Here is a 13,864-nt window from a genome sequence, read left to right on the forward strand (position 1 = left end):
GTTGGATATTATTTTAGCTTGCTCAGCTCCTTCGTTCTGGAAGCTTTCTTTTGGAGTGCGGACATTTCTTAAAAAGCTTTGGTATAATTAATATTTTTCTGTGGTTGTACATTATTTGCCTGACAGGGTAAAATCAGAGTAGCATCACCCAGGCCTCACCCACAGCCTTTCCCACTGTTTCCTTCACTTTAACCCTCACCAGTCCTTATGTGCTCACCACGCTGTGGCACCTCAGTGCTGGCACAGGGCTGAGTGGAACATGGGATTGCGATGGCCCTAAGCTCTTATATGGCAACTCCATCCTTTGAACAGGCTTCCCCACATTTCACAGAACCACAGAATCATTAGGGTTGGAAGGGACCTCTGGAGATCATCCAGTCCAACCCCCCTACGAAGGCAAGGTCACCTAGAGCAGGTGACACAGAACATGTCCAGGTGGGGTTTGAATGTCTCCAGAGACGGAGACTCCAAACCCTCCCTGGGCAGCTGTCCCATTGCTCTGCCGCCCTCAGTGTAAAGAAGTTCTTCCTCATGTTGAGGTGAAACTTCTGTTTTAGTTTATGGCCATTGCTCCTCATCCTGTCGCTGGGCACCACAAAAAAGAGTCTGGCACCATCCTCTTGGCAACCAACTTTGAGATATTTAGATGCATTAATGAGATCCCCTCTCAGTCTTCTCTTGACTGATCTCACAGTCTCTCCTCACAAGAGACATGCTCCAGTAGCTCCTCGTCTTTCTCGTACTGAGGAGCCCAGAACTGGACACAGCGCTCCAGATGTGCCTCACTAGGGCTGAGCAGAGGGGGAGGAGGATTTAAAGGAGGAGAAGCCAATGAGAGGCGGCTTTCCTGCCTGGGTGATTTTTTCTTTTCCCCCCCTTTTTTCCCTTATTTTAAATGGCAGGGCCCATCGCTGCGCTGAGGCGGCGCCGGGGCCGGGGCGGAGGGATGCGGCCGGGGTGGGGACAGCGGGGACCGTGCGGGGCGGGGCGGCAGGTGCCGGGCCGGGGCTTCGGCGGCGCTCCCGCCCCTGCGCGCCCCGCCCGGAGCCGCCGCCGCCCCGGGGAGGGCGGGGAGCGCCCGGCGGAGCGGCGGGAGCGGCCTGTGAGCGGCGGCGGGCGCGGGGGGGCCCTCCCGGCGCGACCCGTGCGAGCGCCGCGGGGCCGGGCGGGGGTCGGGGGGGTGCTGCCGGGCATGGGCTTCTGACGGTGGGTTTGCTCTTTTGCCGTTCAGGAACAGGGAGCCTGGAGGAGGCGGCGGCGTCGGCGGACGAGGGCCGGACCCGCGGGCACCTCCGGAGGAAGGGGCAGCCCGGGATCGTGCTGGCGGAGGGCCACGCTCGCAGCATGCTGCCCGCACGGACACCGCCCCGGCGCGCCGGTAGGTGCGCGGCTCCATCGCTCGGGGCCGCGGTCCTGCGGGCACCGGGGGAGCCGGAGAGGGGAGGGATGCGCCGCCGGCGGGGCGAGCCGTGCCGCGGCGCGACCGGCCTGCAGCCTCCTGAGCTGTGGAGGAGACGAAGGAGAGCCTTCGGGCTTTGAGGTGGGGTTTTTCGGGACGGGCGGCGGTCCTGCCTTTACTCCTCCCATCACCTCGTGGTGAGGCTGCCGGCCACGGAGTTCTCGAAACTGAGCTGCTCCAGTGGGGCGCCCGTAGGAATTCCTGGGGTGAGGTGGCACTGTGGACATCAGTGGGGATGATGCAGATTGGGAAGGTAAACGGCGTGGTAGGTCCTCTCCAAGCTGTGTTCCTGCTGCAGGGAAGACGTGACACTTGTGTATTTGCTGGCCGAGGTGGTGTGAGGGTTTGTCAGCCCCTGCCTGTTCTGCCACGAATACCTTTAATAAGCTTCAGCACAAACCCATACAGGGCAGTTCGCCTTCATCTGGCACGTTATAAAAGGCAGATTTAGCAGCGTAAGATCTGCCACGGCAAAAATTGTAAAACATTTAAAAATGTCATATGCTTTCTCATAGTTCAGGAAGTAGGAGTCCAAATTAGGCTCCTAAATATAGGAATTAAAAAAAAAAAAGGTAAAAAAAAGAGGGATTTATACTGTAGCCTTAACAAAGTGGCATTTTTAACCTTCAAGTACATACAAATTAGTTTTCTTCTGAACATTATGTTCTGCTGAACACATTCTTGCTTTGAAATCATCTTGGTTTGTACAAGTTGCACAAGGGGTTGGGTAGAGCCTGGTGATGCTCGTGGCCCTGGGGACAAGGTGTTTTCTATGGGCAGGGCCCTGGGGAGGCTGTGCGGGGCACGACTGCCTCGCCTGGCTGGCGGCCTCCCTGCGTCCCAGGCGCGAAGGCGGCGACTGCTACAAGTAGGAGCTGGCATGTTTGGAGGGATGAAATTCAGGGAAACAAATACCGGGGGAGAGCCGTGAGACAGAGTGGTTTTTAAGGCTGACATAGTTCTTTGTTGCAATTCTGGGCAGCTTTTGTACAGCTGGAGCATCTGGTTGTTACCTTGTCACTTTGTTCTCTTACTCCTCGGTTGATTTCTGCCAATCAATAGTTATGATTTTAAAACGTGGAGCAGTGTTTTCCTGCACCTTCCTGTGTGAGACGTGGAAAAATGGCTTTCCTGTTGCTTTCCTAAGTCTGATTTGCCCTTTTACAGTTGGCTTCTGGAGATTAAAGAACAGAATGGGGTTCTGTGCTGCCTTTCTTGCGCTTTTCTCTGGCTGATCTTGGGCACATCCTGGCTGTCTCACTCCTTCTGACTTTCATTTGTGTTAATCTAGCAGAGCCTTTGCTTTCCTAAGGGCATCACAAAGCAAGCCAGAGTACCTCATTCATACCTTTTGGTCTGCAGCTCCATATGGTTGTCGTTGAATCTTGTGACAGCTACAACAATAAAGCACGACCCTGTCAGACTGAGATACCGATCCACTGTTTTAGCTGCTGCTGCTCATCAGTTCTTGCTGGCAGGATCCCCAGGCTGGGCAGCAGCCAGTGATAGCAGCAGGAGGGGCTTTCTTGCTTGTAAGGATTTGTGCATCCCTCATTGTTGTCTGCAGCGCTCTGTCTCTGCCTGGCACCTGTGGAGGACAGTAATGCACCTTTACAAACAAGGCTAGATCCTAAGCTTTAGCTTGAGGATAAGTAGCTTGGTGTTGGAATGTATTCCTGAAGAGGACTGTTAATAGGTAGGCTGTGAGTCCACGATTGATTTGTTGGGATGGAAGTTGTACAATGTATACAGAGGAAAATCTCAGTTTCCACTCTAGTTCATTCAGAACAGTGTTACAGCACCGTAATAAACCGAGAGGCCACTTTGTTTGGACCCAGTGCCATGCCTTAGAGCAGTCTAACCTCAGGGTGGGGCTTGGCCAAAGTCTCTGACACCTTTGGTGGTACACCTTGCCTTTTCCCCTGCTGTGGGGGAATGTTTGTGGGGATGGTCTTCAGACTGTGGATTTGCAGCTACTACAGATGGGGGTGGGGGGTGATAATTGCAAGAACTGTGGGCTTTGCTAAAAGATGTGTTGAACCTGTATCCTTACATGTTATGTAGGGCAAGGAAACAGCTGTGCATCTACATCAAAAACTTTATGTCCATTTCTGATATTTTGTTTCTCTTCATTCACCAGTTTTGAGCATTATTTTGTATTTGGGTTCTTGGAGAGTTTTGGATCTTCTCTATAACTAGTAGCTTTCCCTTCCATAGGCATTCCTCTATAGTTTGTGTAGTTGGGTTCCTTTAGTCTTGGCTAAGCTTCCTGCAGATGGGATTTCTGAGAAACTTTGCATCTTCTTCATGCCTTTTCTTCTATAACCTTGCTGTGTGCTTGCTAAGGAAATCCACTGGTTTGCTCTTACCCATTTAGAGAACAGGCTTTCATCAACAGTGGGCATCCTGCTCTTCTTCACAGAGGGGTAGGTTAAGTTAATATTCTTTCTTGTCTGTGGTCTGGTGGAGTCTGTAGTAGTAAATGTTTGCTTACCTGTAGTCTGATACACTGGGGAAAAAAACCACCCAGCAGGGAAAAACCAAACAGAATTAGTAGTTTGTAAGTATTTCTGGCCAAATTTGGACATAATGGTAGCATATATAGTTGTTTGGACAACCAGCTTAGTTAAAACATGAGCAGAACCTCTAAGAAGTTTTCAGCATCCTCTTCCCCTCTTGCCTTCAGGCTGCTCTGAGCTCTGTGCAGTTCTGGTGAATAAACTGCTGCACTGGAGGGAGGAGGGAGGATTTCAGGACAGGCTGACTGGGTACAGTTTTACTTTCATGAAATTAGACAGCTACCAAGCACAGAGTGTTCTTTGCTTTTAACAAGACTTCTTTTTCCTGGATGAAAAATAACATTGTGGCTGCTGAGGGCTGTACCTGCTGGCATTGCTGTTCTCTGAACTACTGGTATTTTCACCCAAAGGTTTCTTTTGGTACTTCATCTTTGCTTGCTACTTCCCAAAGCTTGGGTGAGATTGCCAGAACAGTGCAGAAAGCACTTGTTTTTGTTCCTGGTTTCTGTGATTGTGTGGCTGGTGGGGGAGGCTAGGTGGGATGGGATTTTTTTTTTTATTTTGTGGGGGGTTTTACCTTTTATTTTTTAAAGTCAATACTTGTTTTAGGCTTCCAGAGTTTGTCAGCATGAAGACTCATATCAACACAGCTGTACTATTTAACAGCAAAAAAACCCCATTCCCACTGTGCATGTAAATCATAAAGTGAAGTAAGAAGAAACATTTTCCTCTCTTCTGTTTTTCCCTCTAATTTTGAGATTTTCATGTTCCTTAAATGCATTGCTTAAGTGCTTGAGAGATGAAATGTGACATGGAAATTGCCTCCATTAAGTAACTCAGTGTTCTGACTGAGAAAGGAGTTTGTAGACAGGTGGGAGTTGATCTCTTCTCCCAGGTAACAAGCTGTAGGTCCTGAGGAAATGACCTCAAATTGTGCCTGGAGAGGTTCAAGTTGGATATTAGGAAAGATTCTTCACTGAAAGGGTGGTCAGGCATTGGAACAGGCTGCCCAGGGTAGTGGTGGAGTCACCAGCCCTGGAGGTATTTAAAAGTCATGTAGATGTTGCCCATAGGGATGTTTTAGTGGTGGTCGTGGCAGTGCTGGGTTAACGGTTGGACTCAGCCTGAAAGGTCTTTTCCAACCAAAATGATTCTATGATTCTGTGATCAACTGTGCTCTTATTGAAAAGCCTTTTCAAGTAAACTAGAGGTAGTGCCTGATTTTGAAAAGCAAGTGTGTAATTTCTCTATTCACTTATAAACTGGCTTAAAAGCCTGGAAAACCTTTATCAGTTGTGGACATGAAGGGGAAAAAACCCAAGCCTTTGAAATTCCAGCACATATCCTGAGACAGATAACCAGGAGACTTTCACTTACATGCTAATCCTGCACAGCAGTTGTTTGTGGTTGCTGCATCCAGCCCTTTCCAATCTGCAGCTCTTATCTCTTGTTGGCACTAAGCAGCATGAGAGGGAGGGGACAGCCCTGTGAGGAATGAGGGCTCTATTTTTGCTTTTCATTGCCTGAGTTGTTTTGGGATATTTGGATATTTCAGTGATTGCCTGAAGTAGCTGCATCTTCAGTATTGCGCTTGTCTTAAAATAACTGTAGCTTTTTTAAACTTCATTTTCCTATGATTAGAAGGAGTTGGTATAGTAAATGTTGTACAGTGCGTCTCCTGTAGGATTTGCAGGAAGCTGGATGTTAAGGAGAGGCTGCCCTGGGAGCCCCTGCCTGGGGCTGCTCTGCACGGGGAGCCTCTGAGTCCTGCAGCGACGGAGGCGACGCTGTGCACGGAGGGAGTGATTCATCCCTCTGCCATTTGTGTGCCGCTGCTCTGTTCAAAGCTGCAGAATATCCAAAGGCACAGCACCGCGTGTGCTCCCAAGTAACAGCCCACCTTGCTAGGGAGAGGCAGGAATAGGGTGTTCTGGGGTTCTGTTTCTCTGTACTGTCGCATGGGGGACGTGAATGCTGAATGCGATTGGATGCAGTTCAGAGGTGTGGATGCCTGAGTGCTGCTTGGTTCACCTCTGCTGGTGGGTCAGCTGGGTCACCTGCCCAAATTCAAAGTTTGAATATCTCTGTTACAGAGTAATGTTTGTTGTCTCCATGCTAGTAGCAGCACTGTGATTATCTGAATGTTCTCTCTGTGTACTTGGACAGTCAAGGTCCAGGTCTCAGCAGAAGCTCTGAGAGGGAGAAGGGAATACAGGAGAGAACTTTTAGGCTTAGGCAAAAGATGGGGCACATTACCCTTCCTGTATCCTTGCTGAAGTCATCCTTAACTGGATTTGCTGTGAAAGGAGGTTGGCATCCTGCATATAGTCAGGAGCCACTTGCCCGAGGAGTGGCCCCACTCTGCGCCTGGGATTAGGTGCTGTACACAAATTGTTGCAGCCTGTCATTCAATCTAATTTATTAAGTGCTGTATCATCCTTTTACCTTTGTCAAAGTCAAGTTCTGTATATGAGAAAAGGCAAACAGACTTCTGCAAGGCCAGCACTACAGATTCACAGCTCTGTGATAACATGTACCTCTGACATCTTGGCGAGCGCTAAGTTCTGTTTCTGGGTTCCCTTTGCAGAGTCCCAGAAGTGAAGGTGTCTGTGCTCTACTGGGGACAAGGGGGACAACCCCTTAGAAGCAGACGTGGTTTTGGTAAGCAGCACATTGAGCTTCTCTTGTGGATACCAAGGGAAAAACTTGGAGGGAACTGCCTGGAGGAGGGTTTCAAGGATGTAAAGGTTTGGGAAGTGAGAAGCTTGGCTCTATCACAGCAGAGATTACTTGCTGTCTTCAGCTGGGCAAAGCTGCACTAAGCTCTTCTGAAAAGTATGACTGATTTTTAATCTGGTGACTGCTGTAACAGAAAGTGTTACAGACAGCAATTCCTTGCAGTATAGTATTGAACTTCAAGATTTTTTCCGAGGTTCTGGAGGATGGAAAACCTTTAAATGGTAGCAGGAACTTATTTGCCTGGGATACCTAGAGATGTTGCATAACAGCAAAACTCTTTCCCTTTTGCCTCTCTTCATCATATGCAATTGTATTGAAGAGGGCAGGTGAAACACTTATTTTTTGATAGCTCACGTTTAGCCTTTTTTAATTATTTTTATTGATTATTTTAATACCTTAAGAAGTCTTATTTGTTTAATAAAATGGCGTTGCTATCAGTGCTTTTTTTCCTGTATTTTATATCACCTAATAGCGAATTGCACTCTTTCACCATTGTTTTGTTTCCTTCAGTAGGTTAGAAATGAACTTACCTTGGCAGGAAGCACTTGGCCAGGCTGGCAGAGACAGTGCTTAAGCCCTCACATGCCAGGTGAGTTCAGCTACGTGGTACCTACCACTCCCTCAATATTTTCTCTCTCCTTGTATTACCACAGGGCATACATGTAGTAAATAACATCATAGTGAAACAACACCTGACCTTAAAGTAATACACCCTGTTTGTTGTTCGAAGTACTTAAAAACATTTTGACTGTATGTCGACTGAAACTGAGCACGACCGGGAGCCTGTTTTTGGATAAACTAATTCAGCATTTCCCTTACTGAAAAGTCGGTCTTTAAAAAGAGGAGATGTGTTAATCTTTGTGATGGTGCTGCTCTAACTGCCAGTTGAGGGTGTAGCAGAGCAGACTGAGCTCCCTGACCTCTGCCTCCAGCTTGTCATGTGCAGAACTGTGTCTGCAGAGATTTTGGCTTGAGCATCGAACCAGTGGTTTCTGAGACACAACTGGCAACACCTTAAAGCTTGGACACTGAAAGAAACAGGCTCCTATCAGATAATTTTGCCTTGTGCAGTTACTGAATGAAACATCGTGATGGAAGTAAAATGAACTGGTTTACTTTGGTTTATTTTTTTTTCCCTCTGAGGGTGTGAGCTTTGTGAGGAAAGGTAGAGATGTTAAAATCCCTGTCAGAACACCCTGGAGATGAGATTGAAGCAGAGAGGATTTAAACAGCTCTTCACCACGTGTGTGCAAGCAATGGTTGTCAGAAAAACAAGGAAGCAGTCAGAAGGTTGAGGGCAGCTTCATTTGCAATCATTTCTGTGCCAACAATTATTAACTCCAGTAGAGCGGGCAAACTATAAAACTTCCTGCAGCAACTTGGAAAGTACTGAGCTCTATAAATAATGGAATCAGCAACAGGCAAGGATTTAAACTAGGGTCGATAACTTTGCTTTTAAGTTAAACTGTCTACAAGCTTTATAGCCCACCCTTTCCTCTGTGTAGGACAGTCACACAAACATTTGGTTTAGCCCAAATGAAAAGGCAGAGGTAAGAGGGTGGGAACAGAGGTCAATCCTGCAGAGGAAGATGCTGACCTTAGGGAATTTCTCCCTACCTCACATTCCCTCCTTTCCTCTAGACACTAACTCATCTGCTGGTGTCCCCTAACAGAGATCTCCAGTTGTAGGAGGGAAACATCAAAGCAATGATAAAATACTAACTACAGCTGGCTGCTGTTTATCAGACCTCCTTGAAAAAGCACCCAAAAAAAAAGAAGAAAAAAAAAAAGAATAACACATAAGAGACCATGTCTCCAAACTTGGACTATTCAGATTTGGATTTTTTCATCTATTTTAAGTAAAGTGGCATGGATAAACTCTGATAACAATAAGCTGTTACCAGTAATGTAGTGAGAAGGAATTGGGCAGCACACCCATGTCCCTCCCAGTGAAGCTGTGTATCACCTTGGCTGGGTCAAGACTGCAGCTGACAGGTAGCAGCAGTGCTGGGTTGTAGCTGCTGTTAGTGATTCTTTGCCATGTTGTAGACTTCTAACTACCTATTTATCCAGAAGAGCAAGTGGAAGTTATTTTTATTAATGTTTTATTAATGGTAAATATTGAAATTAGACATACACAAGATATTACTATTAGGAAGTTTTGAATTATTCAGGTATCTGAAGTGCTTTCAGGTTCTCCTTGGCATCTGGTTTGCTCAGTGTATGTGGTGGATAGACATGGGTACAAAGCTCATGGGTTTTTATAAGAGTCCATAGGGATAAATGGAGTTTCTTGTGCAGTGAAGGGAATCCTGCCTTTTACTTGTCTAATGACAAGTTATTAACCCTGCCTTTTATTCGTTTAATGACAAGTTATTACAATAAAAATCTCACTGACAGCTTAGTTCTCCTCTGTGTTGGGTAAAACCACGAATCCTGGCACGGTTTATGTTACAGGCTTGTTAACTGTGCTGCCTCCTCTAAAACACATTGGCATGTGCTGCAGCATCTCAGTAGGCACAAAAGAAACTTATTGAACTTTAATGAAGTGTTTTACAAATGTTCCTCCACAACACTGAAATATTCTGATACAAAGCTAAAGGTATTAAAGCATTTGTAGGGACTTTGTGGTTTCAGAAGCCCTTTAGGTCTGACTTTCTGCCAGGAACACCATCCACCCCTTCTGTGTGCTGGCACTTCAGCCCTACAGACAGGTAGTGAAGGTTTTTATGAACTAGCAAAAAGGAGGAGAGGAGCTTATCCCAAGGAGACTGCTTCTCCTGAGTCAGCTACTGGACTGGGTAAGTCCCATCCTACCTGTGAAGGACCATTTGCCTGCAAATGGGATTGATTCCTCTGCAAATATTTGCCTGTGGTCAGGTTACTGGACTGGAGGCTCTGTTTCCTCCAGTGTATAAAGGATATAAATAAGGCTTAACATCTTTGCCATGGTTATATTTTCAAAGGCTATTTACAAAAAAATCTTTAACTTTGGCTGACCTTAGTACAACGTCATCGGGTGAAGCTGTAGGGAACAGTTGGTTTCTGTGCAGCACAGTCTTTATTTTGGCTGGCAGTCTGTTAACTCTGATAAGTGGGTAAGTGCATGCCAAGCAAAGTCAGGCATATCGTGAGATTCTGCTTTGCCTGGGGAGAGAAAATAGCCCGAGAAACAGCTTTGTAGGCTGGTAAACAAAAACATACCAGAATTCGGAGTGGGCCAGTTCTGGATCTTGAGCAGTTCAAAAGAACCCTGTCAGGTGTTTTGTTGGTCACTTTGCTTTCTCCAGATGTAGAGTTGTCCTGCTTTAGTGAGAACGGTGCTCTGGCTCTGCTGGAGCTGCCTTGATCTCAGCAGGCTGCTGCTGCTTTCCCTGACCTCTCCAGGGAAAAAAGGAAAACAGCTCTTGTTCCTTGTGAATAGCGTCTGGTGGCTGTGTGCTTGAGCCTCCTTGAGCAACAGCAGAATGACACTGGGCATTAGTGTCACCCTGCCCAAGGGGCGTGTGATGGCCACGACACAAGGCTCTGGTTATGCTGGTTGTGTGGTGCTTCTGTGGGGTGGTTTTGGTGTTTATTTCCTGCAGCAGCAGCAGCCCCTGGAGTTAAACACACTCGTTTGCAATTTCAGGAAAAGAGCAATGCATTGTCAGCTTGGAAGAAACTGGCTTTATTTTTTTCCTAAGACCTTTACATTCCTAGATGGCTTCCATCCTGTACTGGGAGTTGCATTCAAAGGCAGCTTGAATTCAGGTCACACTTTCCCTGCTCGTAGTAGATGGATGTTGCTGATAAAAACATTTTACGCACACTGTGCAGAGATTTATTTAAGCTGCTTCTACAGGCATCTGTAGTGAATTTAGCTTTCCTTGGAGCTCACTGACAGTGGTAAACTATTTATTGCCTTTCTATGAAACGCTATTTTGACAGATTTCTTCAGAAGCACAAAAGGAGATGTTCTGTTCTTTGAAAATAACTGGAGCCACTGGCAAGAAGCAGCAGCACTGCATCAAACAAGGAAAGCATCTCCAGGTTATCAGAACATGCTGTTGAACTGAATTTTGCAGCTGCGTTTTCCAATGTACCATGGGATGCATCAAATCCAAGGCTGCCTGTCAGGGTTCGAAGGCTATCCCGGATGAAAAGATCGGGGGAGGCACCGAAGGATGCACTGGGGAGAAATCCTCTCTGCTAGCAGTGAAGGTGGATGAGAGGGGTCCCTCGAGCACCATAGTGCTGGACTACGCGCAGCGCCTGTCCCGGGAGATCCTGGAGCAGGCGGTGAAGCAGTGGGCAGTGACGGAGAGCAAGTACAGCGACATCCCCTTCATCGAGAGCGACGTGCCCTGAGCCCCTGAGCCCTGAGCTTGGCAAGGACCGGCCCCAGGGAGCGGCCTGGCCTGTCTGTGCAGCAGTTTGTACGTGGTACTGGTGCAAATAAAGCACAATCAGCTGTGGTTTGAGGATATTGCCACTGTACGGATGGGTTTGCAAGGAGAGGCTGAAAAAAGTTTGCCTTTTAACCTATACTGCTAACAAACTAATTGGATCACAGTAGAATCTGTTCATCGAGTGTCATTTGTTATCAGCTGTATGTTGAGTATATTCTGTCTTTGTATGTGTTGGATGTGACCAGAAATTACAGTTAAAAAGAAGATGAGAGGAACGTGGCTGCCCTCCACCTGTACAAGCAGTGCCACAGAGGCCCCAGCAACACTGAGTGACAAAGTGTGGATTATTTCTAGGTACTGCATAAAAGATCAGTGGCCTGTTAGCAGGTGAGAAGAACTCTCTGTGCTTGGTACATTTGTCTGCATTTTGCTAAAGTGAAACCAAGGTCTGCATGTAGCAAAGGTAACTGCTGCCATAAATTTTACTTTGATTCTTTGACCTGGCTAAATCTATAATACCACAAAATAATGAAGGTGATGAGAAGCATTTTATAAAACCAAGTGGTATTCAGGGAACCGTATGGATGGTAAGACTATTCACTTTCCATTCTGAGGTGAACCAGTGAGAAACATGACAGTATTGACAAAACAGTGCATTATAATTAACAGATGCTTCTGTAAATGCATGAAAGCTAGTCTGTCAAATCCTGCAGTAAGGTAGGTTGATGACATCTGATCACTGTGTTCAGACCAAAGCTGTTTGGTTTTTGGGTTTGGGGGTTTGGGGGTTTGTTTAGGTTTATTTTCATGTTAGGGTGCTGGTTTGGGTGGGATTTAGTTTTGTTGTTTCACTGTAACCCAGACAGGTGTGCAAAAACTACTGATGTTAACTAGTGAAATGAACCTTCAGAGGTGTGACAGTGTTTTAGGACAACTTGTTTCATGGGAACTATGGCTGTGTTACACTAAAATTCCTCTCTAAAGTAGCACCTGTGGGACAGGACACCTTCCTGCAGCTTCTGTGGGCTCTTGCTCATCTGTTGGAAAATCTGTGTATGGTGGTGCCAGTAAGAGCCACAGGAGCCCAGACCCTGAGCAGTGCCCTGAATGCACTGAGTTAGTGACTAAGCCTTAGGCCCAAAGTTCAAGGGCTGCATTCTTCGCCCATTTTATCTGGCTTTTATCCACACACTGCTCCCTGCTTCCCCAGGACTCACAGCTTGACCCACTGTGCTCATAACTAGTGTTTGACAGATCAGGAATGGGATGGATTGTATTAATCTTAAAGGGAAGTTGTTGCAAAGTGAAGGCCTTGGAAACAGCTTGGTGTTTTACCACCTGTTTGTTCCTTTTTTCTGTGATGGCCAGTTTAAAAGACATAGTTCTTTTTCCTAGATCAAAGTGCTTCCCATTTTATGTTTTCATTTTATAGAGAAATGCTTTCCATACTGGCAAAAACTGTTACTATTTTTAAAAGGTACACGTAGTTCTAGTGAATGATACAAGGCATGATTTTTCAAGCAATGGGAAGCAAGCAGAGAGAGGACCATGTCAACTGTTATTTTTAGCTTATTTTCAGACATAAGACAGTCTATGAATTGAGCTGTTTTGCAAACATTGAGACACAAACTTAGTTATTTTAAATTCACCTATATTGGGAAGTGGTTTTATCAAGAGTAAAGAGTGAAAAATGCTTGTGGCACAGCACAAGACTGCTACTAACTCCCAGTGACCAGACTGGACCATGCTGTTAAGACTGTTCTCAGCTTTTGCTGAAAAAGGGAACAAAATCAGCTTATGCTGTAATGTCCTCTTTGAAGTAACATAGTTGTCTTCAAAGCCATATGCAAAGTGGGACTAAGGTATTATGGCTCACTTAAATTCTACTGCTAATAGTGATGTTCCTTGAAATTCTACAGCATAGAAAACATTAGATCATACCCTATGTTTGCTCTGTCTAAAAAACCTCTGTGTATTAGGGTGAGTTAGAAAGCAAAGCCAAAACACTGACCAGGTCAGTACATATCAGTTGTGCATTGTTTAACCAACCACAGTATTAAAAATTCCTGTTCTTACTATAGCTAAAACAAAGCTTTATTACAGAAAAAAGGCCAACCACTCTAACATGAGTCTTGACTCAAGAATGTTAACACAGCTAGCCACAGTAATTAAAAAAAAAATAAATCCCAAGCTCCACAGCCATTCTTGGCCAGGCAGGTGAACAGCAGATAAAAAACTGCCCTCCCTTTCAGAGTAAAATTCGGTGTATCTGCCTCGACCCTGGTACAGACACCTTGGTGGCTGCCGTGGGGAGTTGGGTGTTGCAGTGCTTTGCTGTTGCCATGTCTCAAATCCTTCCTTTGGATGTAGCCTTAGCATCTGACACTCTTTGGGAATGTCAGGTGCGCTTCTGAAAGCAGCTTCTTCCTTGGCAGGCTGCCACTGCCCTGTCCAACAGCAGGCACAACGAAAAACCAGCCTGAGGTTACATCACGGCATCCATTCTGATAAATACTCAGAATTTCCCCAAAGGAGAAAGTTACCCAAGTGTAATTAAACATGCACCATAGACTGCTTCCATTTGGACAGCCTGCTGTGTGGGATGGTGGCTGTGCTGCTTGGTGGGTCCAGCCAGTCACTCACTTACCTGCAGCCCCAAACCTCGTCTTCCCTCATTAATGCCTGAAGATTACAGCAGCTTCAGTATGGCCTGAAGTGCAATTCCAGCTGGTTTATGATGCTTTCCATGACACTGG

General features: G+C 46.3%; 1 protein-coding gene across 2 annotated transcripts; it reads left to right on the plus strand.

Moving 5' to 3' along the window:
• Window positions 1–1,260: 1,260 nt before the first annotated feature.
• Window positions 1,261–13,572, plus strand: CUNH2orf88 (chromosome unknown C2orf88 homolog). 2 transcript variants are annotated; one of them, XM_018071873.3, is made up of 4 exons: window positions 1,261–1,378; window positions 6,566–6,639; window positions 7,228–7,306; window positions 10,648–13,572. In XM_018071873.3, exon 4 carries the CDS (start codon window positions 10,804–10,806, stop codon window positions 11,065–11,067), a length of 264 nt encoding a protein of 87 aa, XP_017927362.1. In that variant the 5' UTR covers window positions 1,261–1,378; window positions 6,566–6,639; window positions 7,228–7,306; window positions 10,648–10,803; the 3' UTR covers window positions 11,068–13,572. The 2 variants fall into 2 exon arrangements, with proteins under 2 accessions (XP_017927362.1, XP_017927363.1); XM_018071874.3 differs by having other exon boundaries at window positions 7,231–7,306.
• The last annotated feature ends 292 nt before the right edge of the window (window positions 13,573–13,864 follow it).

The sequence above is a fragment of the Manacus vitellinus genome, unplaced genomic scaffold (genome assembly GCF_001715985.3).
Source record: "Manacus vitellinus isolate BGI_N305 unplaced genomic scaffold, ASM171598v3 scaffold_20_pilon, whole genome shotgun sequence".
Classification (NCBI taxonomy): Eukaryota; Metazoa; Chordata; class Aves; order Passeriformes; family Pipridae; genus Manacus; species Manacus vitellinus.

Excerpts from the sequence above, each read along its gene's own strand:
- CUNH2orf88 (XM_018071873.3), top strand. The coding sequence starts at position 10,804 with ATGGGATGCATCAAATCCAAGGCTGCCTGTCAGGGTTCGAAGGCTATC.